The following is an 11,588-nucleotide window of genomic DNA, read 5'->3' as shown; positions in this document are numbered from 1 at the left end:
AACTTCAACATCAACACCATGAATCATTCCCTGATGTTTTCCCTAAGTTTCCGATCTCAGAATCGTCAAAGCCTCTCATAGAAACACGAACGGTGAAGAACATAAAAAGAGAGGGTGAAGAAGAAGAAAGAAGAACGAGAAAGAAAGAAAGAAGAAGGTTGAATAAGTTATCTGCTCGATTTGATATTATAAGGCCAAAGACAAATGATAAAGGTACTCTATAAAATGATATGGGGAGACCATGCCGACTAATCCAAAAAATGACTATTCTGCCCTTCTCATAATTCTGATGATATCTTCTTCGTACGGTATCCGATTGACACGTTCGAGCAGTCCATTCTGCATAACTTTCCGAGATCTATACACCGGTACTAGTTTCGTAACTAAATTGTTGTTAGATTAATTTCTATTAATTAACGTTCGTGTTTAACTAATCGAGTTATTGTCGACTAATTCGTCACTTGACTGGTCTAATAGCGTTGACGAGCTCGAGGGTCTTTACATGGCCAATGCACGTGAATCCTAAGATTAGTCCATTATCTAAAGTTGTCTCACCTGCTCTCTCAATCTCAAGAAGTAAATCAGAGATTTGTGTTGAGTCAAACAAAGGCTCTTCTATTTTAATTAACTCATTTGTTTAGTTAGATCTACCAAAATCTAGATTATCAAGATCACTAGAGCGAGGTATACAATCTATCAGATTCAGATACTAAAGAATATCACCAAGTAGTATTTTGTTGATCTAATACAACTAAAAATAAGATGTCTATCAAAAGATAGCTAAGTCGGATCCTATTCGATCAAGTATGTGCGCGAAGTAAATCATAAAGATAGGAAACCAATAAGAAATCTTCTTGTCTTCAATGTACCTGCACAAATAAACTTGATTCCACTTATGATCGAGCACACACAGAACGGAATAAATGACCACAAGTCTATCATCAGATCTAAAAACAGATTTGAACCGCCGTCAAAACTTGATCTAGTTTGAGTGACCTTATGTCAGAAGACAAGGTTCTCAAGAAACTAGGCGCAATCAATATCTAACCATCGTTAGTCAATCAAATCAGTAATCAAAAACTAAAATAATAATAAAAATTCTAGGTTCCCACAAACTGTACCATCTAGAGACTTCTGGATCCCACAGAAGTCTTTAAACTAGGAGACGTAAGAGATTTCGCCTAATTAGGTTGCTCTCCTCTCCAAGATAATATTACAAGTAATCTTATTAGTCGACTACCACATTGATTACAAAATAAATTGCCTGTGCCAGGATAAGTTTGTAAGAAGAACAAACTTCACTATTCATAGAACAAGGTAGATTGGACACTAAGGAATTTCCATAATTAAAAATATTTTCAAGATATGCAATAAGCATCAATATTCGGTTTTGTCTAATTCCAACTAATATACAAGTTATACTGAAATCCCTCATGGATGACAACTCAATATTAGATAGCATACAAGTATATTTTACTAACATATCTTCCAGAGATATGTTTTACTTGCTGGAAATATAAAACATATAAATTCAAAAATCTCAAAAAAAGATTCTCAAACATTTTGGTTTGGGATCTCACCTTGAGTATCAAGGAATATCTTTGAACAATAAAATGATAAGATTATAGACGTGTTCAAATTACTCCCTATGTCGACATCTTGAACTTTACTAAATAACAAACTCATATTCCGAAAATCACACAAACTCTAGAGAATACGTGAAACCGGAAATATAACTTTATTATGGGGATTGGTCCCGCTAGAGATCCCTAATAGGGATCGGTCCTGCTATAGATCCTTAACATATAGAGATCGGTCTTGTTATAGATCCCCAATAGGCATCAGACCAGTTCAATTGATTCCTTTCAACTGTGAAACAAGTTTCACAAATCTACTTCCTTAAACTCATGTAGTTAAACATAGTTTTCTAGGTATAAAAATTAATACATGTTAAGTTCATTACACAATCTAGTAACAAGTTACAAAGATAGTGTGTATGTCGCAATTACGAAGTTCAAAAGACAAGCGCTATATTTCGTAATTCAATATACCAAAGTTGTGATACAACTTGTATATTCTTCCTTGACACTTTGATCAAAACAAAATGATTAAGTCTCTAATACTAGAGTTTCATATATATAACTTCGCATGTTATGTTTTCAATCTAAAACGATTTGAAAGTAACATAGTCATAAATGGAAACAAGTCAAATCTTGTATTACTAACCTCGATCAGAAGGATAATGTGTTCGTTGATGTCGATACGTCTTCGGATTCTACAGGTATTCAAATTAATACTTGCATGTTTCAACATTTCTAGACTTCCTAGTGTAACCTAACAAAGTTGACTCTAATAATCTAATCAAGCGACCTTGAATTCTGGAACTAAAATATGACAACCAACCTTGACATACCAATGCTTGACCGATTCAACCGAGCAATGCTCTAACACTAGGCAATCTTTCATTTCTTGGGTGACTCTTCATGGCAGACTAGAGACTAGAATATGAAACTTTGGGGTATTTTGGAAAATCCAAATTTTGTTCTTTGTGTTGGTGGTATTCAAACTGAAGCTCATCTATTCCATGACTGCCAATTTGCTTTTATCATTTGGCATGACTTACTTATTAAGATCGGACATGGTTGAACTTTTATGACAGTTGGAAGGAGGAGGTAAATTGGTGCACCGAGCACTTTGCTGGCTGAAGTTTCATTAGTTCTACTACGAAGCTTGTGTTACCTGGATTTGTTTATCAGTCATGGAGAGAAAGAAATAACATAATATTTTCTGCTAAAAATTGTTCCACTCTGTAAGTTACCTGTCCATATTATTTAGTTGAAACTGGGTTCTCATCCTAGCTCTATTTCTGACAGCCGTGCTCATATAAAATCTATGAAAAATTGGCATATCGATTGTTGTTTCTCCGTAAACGGTAGTCATTCCTTGCTGGTCGCTTAGACCAGAAGGTGATATTATTCTGATTAACACCGATGGGTCAAAGAAAGATCTTTCTGGAGAGAGTGAGGATATCCTGAGAGACAAACACGGTGATGTTATTGATTGTGCTATTGGAGGTAGCAGTCCCATCTTAGTGCCTGCTCATGAACTACAAGGAGTTGAGCTTGGAACTTAAGCTTGTTGTTTTAATTATGATTCAGGATATCCATATTTGTTTGGATTCTATGATTGTCTATTTGTTGTTGAAAAGTGAAAATACAAAGCCACCTTGGAATATGATGCAAATTTGGAGAAAAATTTTAAGACAGTCAAGATTAGCAAGTAAACATTCTCATCAGATGTTTGTCGGATGGGATAGGAGCCAGAACTGCTCTGAGATTGAGGAAATTTTGGCTGAGGATAAATCTGGGAAAATTTACTACCCGCCAGGGATGAGGTTGGCGCTCTTGATTTAATTTCTGTTTTTTTTTTGTTTGTTTTTTTTTGTTATGTTCCTGGGCTCTTTAGCCTGTTCGTTTGGTTTTTGTTTGGGAAAATTAGGGGGAGACCCAAAAAAATAATATTCTCATTGTCAGGCCCACAAATAATTTTGGATACCGTGACACCCATAAATATTTCTGTGACACCCATAATTATCCGAAATTATTAAAACCTGTCTGCATGACGGTTTATGCATCCGCATTACGTGTTATGCATACTGTTTTTTCAGGGATAACTCGTTATGCATCCTAATTTTTCAGGGGTATAATTGGCAACACAACTTGGATATAACATATCTAAAAATCCGCGCCTTAGAATTTTACAAATTTTATATCGTGGAAATATTTTAAAGAGAGCTACGCAACGAGTAAAAACAACAATATCAAATTTTTGTTTTTCACGAAAAAATCGGAGGTGATCATCGTTTTAGGGAAAATTTTCGAAAACTGACTGCATATTCATTATGCAGCCTCCAAAAAAGATACATAACACATTATGCAACCATTTTTTTGACTGCATAAAACAAGTTATGTATCTGCATAACAAATTTATGCATCTATAACAAGTTATGTAGCCATTGTTTTGGTTGATTTTAGTTCGTACAGAAAAAATTGATGCATAATGCGTTATGCAACCATATTTAAATGATGCATATCAGGTTATGCATTCATTTTCTCGATGCATAAAAGATTATGCAACAATTTTCTCGATGCATAATGCATTATGCAGTCATATTTTCGGATGCATAACAGGTTATGCATCCACTTTCATGACTGCATACCATGTTATGTAGATATTATTGTAGTTGCATAACAAGTTATGCAACCTTGTTTTTGTTGGTTTCAATACTAAGAAATAAGTATCTGCATAATGTAGATATTATTTCCTTCATCAAACCACTCATCCCTACTCTTTAATAGTTTGTAAGCAGTCATCCTTAAAAGTGTGTGGCAACCATTTACAGTCCCTGCAAATTTAATACCAAATTCAACAAACAAGTACTACTCATACTACAGTTTACGAAGTATCTTTTCGCCTAAATTTCTTCTTTCACGAAGTATTTCTTTGTTCACTATGTAAACTTTATGTTGAATCTCCTTCCTTTCACGAAATGTCTGCTACGAAGTAACTTTGGTGATGTTACTGATGATGTTCGGGCGAATTCAACTTCGATTAAATTTACTTCGTCAATTATCCCTGAAGTAAGATGGGTGTTCTCTGATCTTCTTTTGTCTTCGCTGGAATGGTTGGTTGACGAGATGATTTGCTGAACTTGGTTGTATACTGGTTGTTCATTGATGATGAGACTTCGCTGAATTGAGAACTCTTCGCTTGAAGCTGTTATTGCTTCACATGATGGGTTGGAGCTGTCACTTCGCCCTGGCCTAATTGGTTTCTTCTTTTACTTTGGCAGATTTTGGTAATCTATTCCAAGCTTTCATCTATCGACTGCAAAGATTTCTTGACGAAGTTGTCTTGTTTCTTCGCTGCAAGCAATCAATTAAGTCAGAACTTTTGATAATATCTGCCATACGAAGAGTGAAACCATCAGATTTTGTTTGTGGGAAGAAATCCCCTAATCAGTGTCGAAACTTTGACATCTAATGTTTTCAAACTTTATCCAATGGGTTTGTGAAATACGATTCACTGAAATCAAATCTGCATCCAAAACTCGTTTTAAAACTTGCGTTGAAGAGGAAATCAATTCATGAGTTTTGTAAACTCTTTCCAAAACTTTGTTTAAAAATAACCAGATCTAAAAATTGTATGTGTAGAATGAAGAAACAAGAGGAGAATTTATCTTTTAAGATCGATTGTTGATGTAGATCTATTTCGATTTCTGCTTCTAAACAGTTTCTTCATCTCCGAATCAATTTAGGAAAAGAAGAATAAAAGAAAAACGAGGAAGAATAAGCGAAGAAACAATTTTAGAAATGCTAGGTGTGGGAAAAATTTTACCCCAGAAAATGGATGCGCGCTGAACTTTTCTGAAAATAGATTTCACGGTGGGAAAGACCCAAAGAATGGATCTCCCTTTAGTCTTCAGTTTTTGTTTTGTTTTTGGGCTTTAGGCCAGCTGATTGTATCTTTAAAAAACAAAAATTGTACCACGTATCCGTCTCTCAGATTACCTATAATTTCAGCACCACCACTACGGCTCCAAGTGAGGTTTCTCTTGAATACCAAGTCTTATGCCTGTTCATTACAGGCCTCGAACAGAATTTAAAACACCAACTTGGATCATAAATATTAGAAAATGAAAAACAAACTTTTCAAAAACTTTTAAAGAGTTCAAAAAAGGTAATGCTCAATGAAAAGGTCTTCAAAGTTTCAGTTCGTTGACTCTTTTATACGCCAAATCATTATTAGTTAAGCCTTCCACGTAATATTTTGATTATCTCCATACCAATAAAATTGATAATTCCTCTTCTACTGGACTGATTGATTATTGATGAGAAGAAAGAAAAAGGTGATAATTGATTTATGCAATCATTCTTTTCCTGATCTTCAATTATTTTGAATGCGTTTCGAGAAATCTTTCTTTTTCTGTAGCAAATTATGGGTTTTAAGTTTTACACTGTTTAGATAATTGAGGTTTTTAGTTCGGACCAATTGTTCAAATTTTATGCAGAATTTTGTTTTTAAGTCAGGGCATTGAGAAAAGGGATTGATGGGAATTTTAGCCATTACTTGTTTTATTCCAATTCTTGAGAAGAAGCGTTATCTTTCTTTTTCCACAACATATATTCTATGCTTTTACCGTTTTTTCCTGATGGAATAAGATCAAAGGGATCATGTTCTTGTTCTTTCTAATGAAAATGTAGCTAAACATTATCTGTCTTGTATTTCATATATAGGTCATTGTTGTCTCTACTGCAAGTTATACTTGTTTCATTTCTAAAATCACTTCGAGGTAGGAGGAACACCATCAGAAGGACGTCTCGATTCGCTTTAACATTTCTGGTAAGTAAAATTTCTCTTCCATGGTACTTATAGTTAATATATAAAGCCTTTCAACTTTTTGATCATTTGCCTCTTTAGGCCTATATAATCTTAATCATTCTTCTTATTCGATGAACTTCCTCAAGTAAATATAGGGAGCATTATGTGACAACCATAACTATCCATGTTTCATGTTGCATGGTAGTGGATTATAAGTTTAGACATGAAAATAGTTTCCTAGGTACACAAAACATTCCTGATTATGATAGTATATTAATTTTTTGGCACATAGATAAACCTGCTTATGGAGCTCGAATGTTTAATTACTTTGTCAGTCACCTCTCAAATCTTTAGATTGTTGGTTCTTGTTTCCTCTATTAGTTATCGAATCATTAGTGTTTAATCATATTTGGCGAATGCAGGAAAGCTTGGCGGTCTAACGTTCAGCGATTCCACTGTCCCATATGTCTTTAAGCATTGAATTCTTCCGGTATTCTACTAATTTTTTTTCTTACTTTGTTCTAATACTTCTTCTTTCATCTTTCGCAAATTTTGTCATACTTTTAACTTATGTTTTCTTGTGTTTCTTAAATTTGTTTTGTAGAATTTTTGTAGCAACATGGAACGTCGGAGGAAAAGCTCCTCATACTGGTCTGGATCTTGATAAAATTCTGAACGTTGAAGATAAATCTGACATTTATGTTTTAGGGTATAATTCTGTTTCTAGATTGGTTTGGTTCTCATAGAGTATGTTGTTCACTTCTGAATTTGGTTATCTTTGGGGATTTTCAGTTTTCAGGAAATAGTACCATTGAATGCAGGAAATGTTCTTGTTATAGAAGACAATCAGCCTGCAGCAAAATGGTTATCCCTAATCAACAATAGCCTAAACGAGCCTCAATTAGCTGACAACTCTGACCGCACAAGCACCTCATCTGCACCGGGTTCTTCCTATCCCCATACTTTCGACAGAAAGTCCGTTGGTTCCAGACACACAAAACAATATAGCAGCGGTTTTCCATTCTTTTATAAGCCTTCTCTCAGAAGAGTAAGTAAGAATTTCAGGACCGAGAAAAAGAGACGGCTAAAGACTTGTAACTGCGCAGTGGAATTGGACAGGCAGTTTACGTATCAAGAGAACTATCTTTTTGAACAGAACTCTTCGTCAGAAGACGATGAAGACGGTACGCGTAGCGTTAGGATGACAACAATTTCATCTCCTCCTTCTAGCAACCAACCAAAGTATAGCCTGATTGTGTGCAAGCAAATGGTTGGAATTTTTGTTACCATATGGGTGAGGAAAGAGCTTGTCCAACACATTGGTCACCTCAGAGTTTCTTGTATTGGGCGTGGGATATTGGGTTATCTTGGAAATAAGGTAAATAATTACCCAGATATTTTAATAAACCACTTTTACATTACTATTCAGATGTACTGTATTTAGCAGGATGCATTTCGCAAGCAAACTATGTCAGTTTTTCTATTTTTTGACCGTAAGTACTGTTCTCATGGTGCAGGGATGCATATCTGTTAGCATGACTTTGCATCAGACAAGCTTCTGTTTTATAGGAAGTCACTTAGCTTCTGGAGAGAAAGAAGGAGATGAGATCAGAAGAAATTCTGATGTTATAGAAATCTTAAAGTCTACCCAATTTCCAAAGATTTGCAAAAAGGCTGGTTGTAGGATTCCAGAAAAGATTCTTGACCATGAGTATGTATTTTTATCTATCAATATATTGCAAGGACCCTTGATAATCTTACATTTTTGTCCATTGCATGTCCTAAGAGTATTCTGGATTTTGTGTGTCAGTCGTATCATATGGTTGGGCGACTTGAATTACCGGATTGCATTGAGTTACACGGAAACAAGAAAACTTCTACAGGAGTATGACTGGGAAGCACTACTGCAAAAAGATCAGGTAACTGGTAAGATTCAGTGTAATTGTATGACCCAAGGAAAACAGATTTCATGTAAATAGCTCAAAATCCTTTACAGATAGGTTTCTAATCTTCTTCCATGCAGTATATTATTTCTGTCATAACATTCATCTTTTTACTCATAATTCTTCTTTCATTTTCTATTTTTTGTTTTTTGATAGCTTAGAATTGAAAGAGATGCAGGACGAGTATTCAAGGGATGGGAAGAAGGAAAAATTTATTTCGCGCCCACATATAAATACTCAATAGATTCAGATGCTTATTCTGGAGAATCTGTAAAATCGAAAGAGAAGAGGAGAACTCCTGCATGGTATATACACATACATGTTTGGATCAAAATATGCTTCTTTTTATGACCAAATACCAATACTTTTTCAGGGCACTGCCTAATAAGCTGTCATGATGTACAATGCAGGTGTGATCGAATACTTTGGAATGGAAACGGAATAGAACAACTATCCTATGTGCGAGGGGAATCAAAGTTTTCTGATCACCGACCTGTATGTGCAGTATTTATGACAGAGGTTGTGGTTCTCGATGGAAGAGCATCAAGCAGCACATTATTTCATAATTCTCGTCCCAAAGTTGAAGAAGCTGAATCTCGCACTTGCAGCAATAGACTTGTTGAGTTGAATGAGATGTAAGTCTATTTAACATATCCATGTATCGAATGGTCTACTACCTCGAGCTGAACACTGGCGAATTTTACTTAATATTCTTTTTGATCGATAAATTTTACTTGATATATTTTGCATCAAAATATTCTTTTGCTTATATACACTATGTTTTTAGATATTTAAACTTTTGGAACAAAAGGAAACAAATGGAGTATCTCATACAAAGTATGCTGCAACTTGATAACTAATCAAAATATCGAGATGTCCCTTATTTGATCTTCCAAACTAATGTAGCAGCACCTGGATGCATGCACACTGGGCATCAAAATTTCCAAGGCGCAAGAACATTGTTCACCATTTTCAGGATGCCTAAACACTGCGCGGAGTCGCGGACCTTGTTTGTTTCTGGAAGCATATCAATGCGTGAATGTAAAAAGAAAAAGTGCACCTTTTTTAAAGGTTGCAAGAACACCGTACATCAGTTTTTTCCTGGATGCAAAAACAATTTGCATACTATATTTTGTACTCGATACATGGTTGCATAAAAGTATGCATCATTTCTCTGGATGCGGAAATATTTTACTAATGATCTGGTCAGCTCCACTCCTGGCATTGTTCTGTGTCAACAAATAATTCATCCACGTGGATACACTTCCTCCTAAAATAGAATCAACATTTCGACAGCCAAACTCACTGGATAACAACCACACTTGGCCACATCGCCCGTCTCCGAATCTAGTCCCATCAGTTACGTTCAAACACGATTACTATTCTTTCTCCTCCATTCGCTCCTAAACAAAACTAAATCATCCCATATCCTCTTCTTTTTTTTTCTCTCATTCGTTTCCAAGAAAAAACCTAAAAAATGTCCGTCCACCACCACACGAGAGACAGTTCTATAATCGAATTCTCAAAAACAGATTCAAATTCAAATGAGAAAGCAAAATCAGTAATTGAATCACTCGCTCTCATCATCGATCCTCTTCCTTCATCTCTCACTAACTCAGACACTCCAGCTTTTTCTTTGCTCCATGACTCTCACCTTGCTGAAACAATATCTTCTCATCTCAAGCAACCTGATTCGGGTGCCGGTGATAACAATCTTTGCCGTTGGCTTTACGATACATTTCAATCTTCTGATCCAAATCTGCAAACTGTAGTACTAAGATTTTTACCTATTATAGCAGGGCTTTACCTTTCTCGAGCCGGTCTACGAAAGTCCCTGGCGGGGTTCGAAGCTATTTTTATTAGCTTTATATACTCATGAGACGACCTTTCGTGGTGGCCAGCCGATAACAGTAAATGTTCCGGATTTATCACATTCAAGTATTTATCATGAAACTAGAGCGACGGGTAAAAATAACTCGACGGAGCTGAACTTAGCGATTTTGTCACCGAGTTTAGAACCGCATGGAACGGTTAGATCGACTAAAAGAGCTAGGATTATTGGTGTTGCATTAGAATTATATCATAGTAGAGTATCATTGATGCCCATTCCTTCTAAGATTGAATTTTGTGAGTTTTGTGTGATTTGGGCTGGTTATGAAAATGATGGAATCAGTAGTGAATATATTACTGAAGAAAATGTTAAAGAGAAATATTTAGGCCAAGATGGTGGTGGTAATGGTGATGCTGGTTCCGGTACTTCTTCTAGTGACGAAATTGTTGGGTTGATAGAAAATAAAGAAGAGAAATACGAGAAGAAAGAAGGCAGAATTCCTTTACCATGGGAACTTCTTCAACCTGCTTTGAGGATTTTGGGCCATTGTTTAATGGGCCCGGTCGAGTCGAAAGAACTGAAAGAAGCTGCACTGGCAGCACCTAGGAGCCTATATGCTAGAGCATTGCATGATGTGAATCCTCAAGCGATTCTTGCGACAGGAAGTCTTTTCAGGATTGGGAATATGACAATGAATTCAGTCCCAGAATCTGATCCTACTGAAATATCTGATTTTAATAAACCTATTATCACCCTCTAAATGCTTATCCTTTTGTTCATTGCATTGCGATCTCATTTTCTTTTTGATTGCACTTTACACAATAATTTAAGCCCAGTGATGATATTATACTATACCTTACTTTTTAATTATTATTATATACTAGGATATACACGTGCCGTAACGGTACAGGCTTTGGTGTGTTATAGGAGTATTTAGGAATTTGGCTATCAAACTGATACGATGCTAAGTATTATGTGAATGGTGTTCTTTCATAGCCCTATGAGCCAGCCGACTCTCGGCGCATCCTTTCAACATATATTTCGTAATTGATAGAATAAAGTAAGAGGATCCCTTTACATTCTTAAATTCACATTATCTTACATTTTTAGAGACATTTTTTTTAATGAAACCTAAACGGTAGGATATGTCCATTTTATAAATCTTTACGTACCCGTAAAAGATGAGCACATTCTGAGATCCAATCTTAATTTTAAAGGTTCAAAAATTTGTTGACATCCAACGATTTATTTTTAAAATAGTAGACGTTAGAATTACACGTTTAGAAATGACCTCATTTTTGATAAATGTATAGAGCTTTTTTTTTATAAGAAGAGAAGATGTATTAAGAGAAAAGGAAGTACAATGAAGATCTACCAGCGGTAGAAAAACAGAAAGTAAAAACAACTAAATTACATGAAGAGAGCATCCCAGT

At 35.4% G+C, this 11,588-nt stretch overlaps 1 protein-coding gene and 1 pseudogene across 7 annotated transcripts; both read left to right on the top strand.

Annotated features, from left to right (window-relative positions):
- Nucleotides 1-5,826: 5,826 nt before the first annotated feature.
- On the top strand, nt 5,827-9,521 carry LOC113322945 (type I inositol polyphosphate 5-phosphatase 10-like). 7 transcript variants are annotated; one of them, XM_026571150.1, is made up of 10 exons: nt 5,827-5,908; nt 6,297-6,402; nt 6,804-6,871; nt 6,986-7,032; nt 7,174-7,759; nt 7,899-8,092; nt 8,192-8,300; nt 8,481-8,629; nt 8,735-8,959; nt 9,231-9,521. In XM_026571150.1, the coding sequence occupies exons 4-10, from the start codon at nt 7,001-7,003 to the stop codon at nt 9,307-9,309; spliced, it is 1,374 nt and encodes a 457-aa protein (XP_026426935.1). In that variant the 5' UTR covers nt 5,827-5,908; nt 6,297-6,402; nt 6,804-6,871; nt 6,986-7,000; the 3' UTR covers nt 9,310-9,521. The 7 variants fall into 7 exon arrangements, with proteins under 7 accessions (XP_026426935.1, XP_026426931.1, XP_026426929.1 ...); XM_026571146.1 differs by having other exon boundaries at nt 6,986-7,090; nt 9,234-9,521; XM_026571144.1 differs by having other exon boundaries at nt 6,986-7,090.
- A 215-nt stretch (nt 9,522-9,736) lies between these two features.
- LOC113325385 lies at nt 9,737-10,939 on the top strand (annotated as a pseudogene).
- The last annotated feature ends 649 nt before the right edge of the window (nt 10,940-11,588 follow it).

This window comes from Papaver somniferum, chromosome 11 (assembly GCF_003573695.1).
Source record: "Papaver somniferum cultivar HN1 chromosome 11, ASM357369v1, whole genome shotgun sequence".
NCBI classification, from domain to species: domain Eukaryota; kingdom Viridiplantae; phylum Streptophyta; class Magnoliopsida; order Ranunculales; family Papaveraceae; genus Papaver; species Papaver somniferum.
This window is presented reverse-complemented; position numbering and strand designations above follow the sequence as displayed.

Excerpts from the sequence above, each read along its gene's own strand:
- LOC113322945 (XM_026571144.1), top strand. The coding sequence starts at position 6,846 with ATGTCTTTAAGCATTGAATTCTTCCG. Across the intron at positions 8,093-8,191 it reads GAAAAGATTCTTGACCATGA|TCGTATCATATGGTTGGGCG; the intron begins GTATGTATTTTT and ends TTTGTGTGTCAG. Across the intron at positions 8,630-8,734 it reads AAGAGGAGAACTCCTGCATG|GTGTGATCGAATACTTTGGA; the intron begins GTATATACACAT and ends TGTACAATGCAG.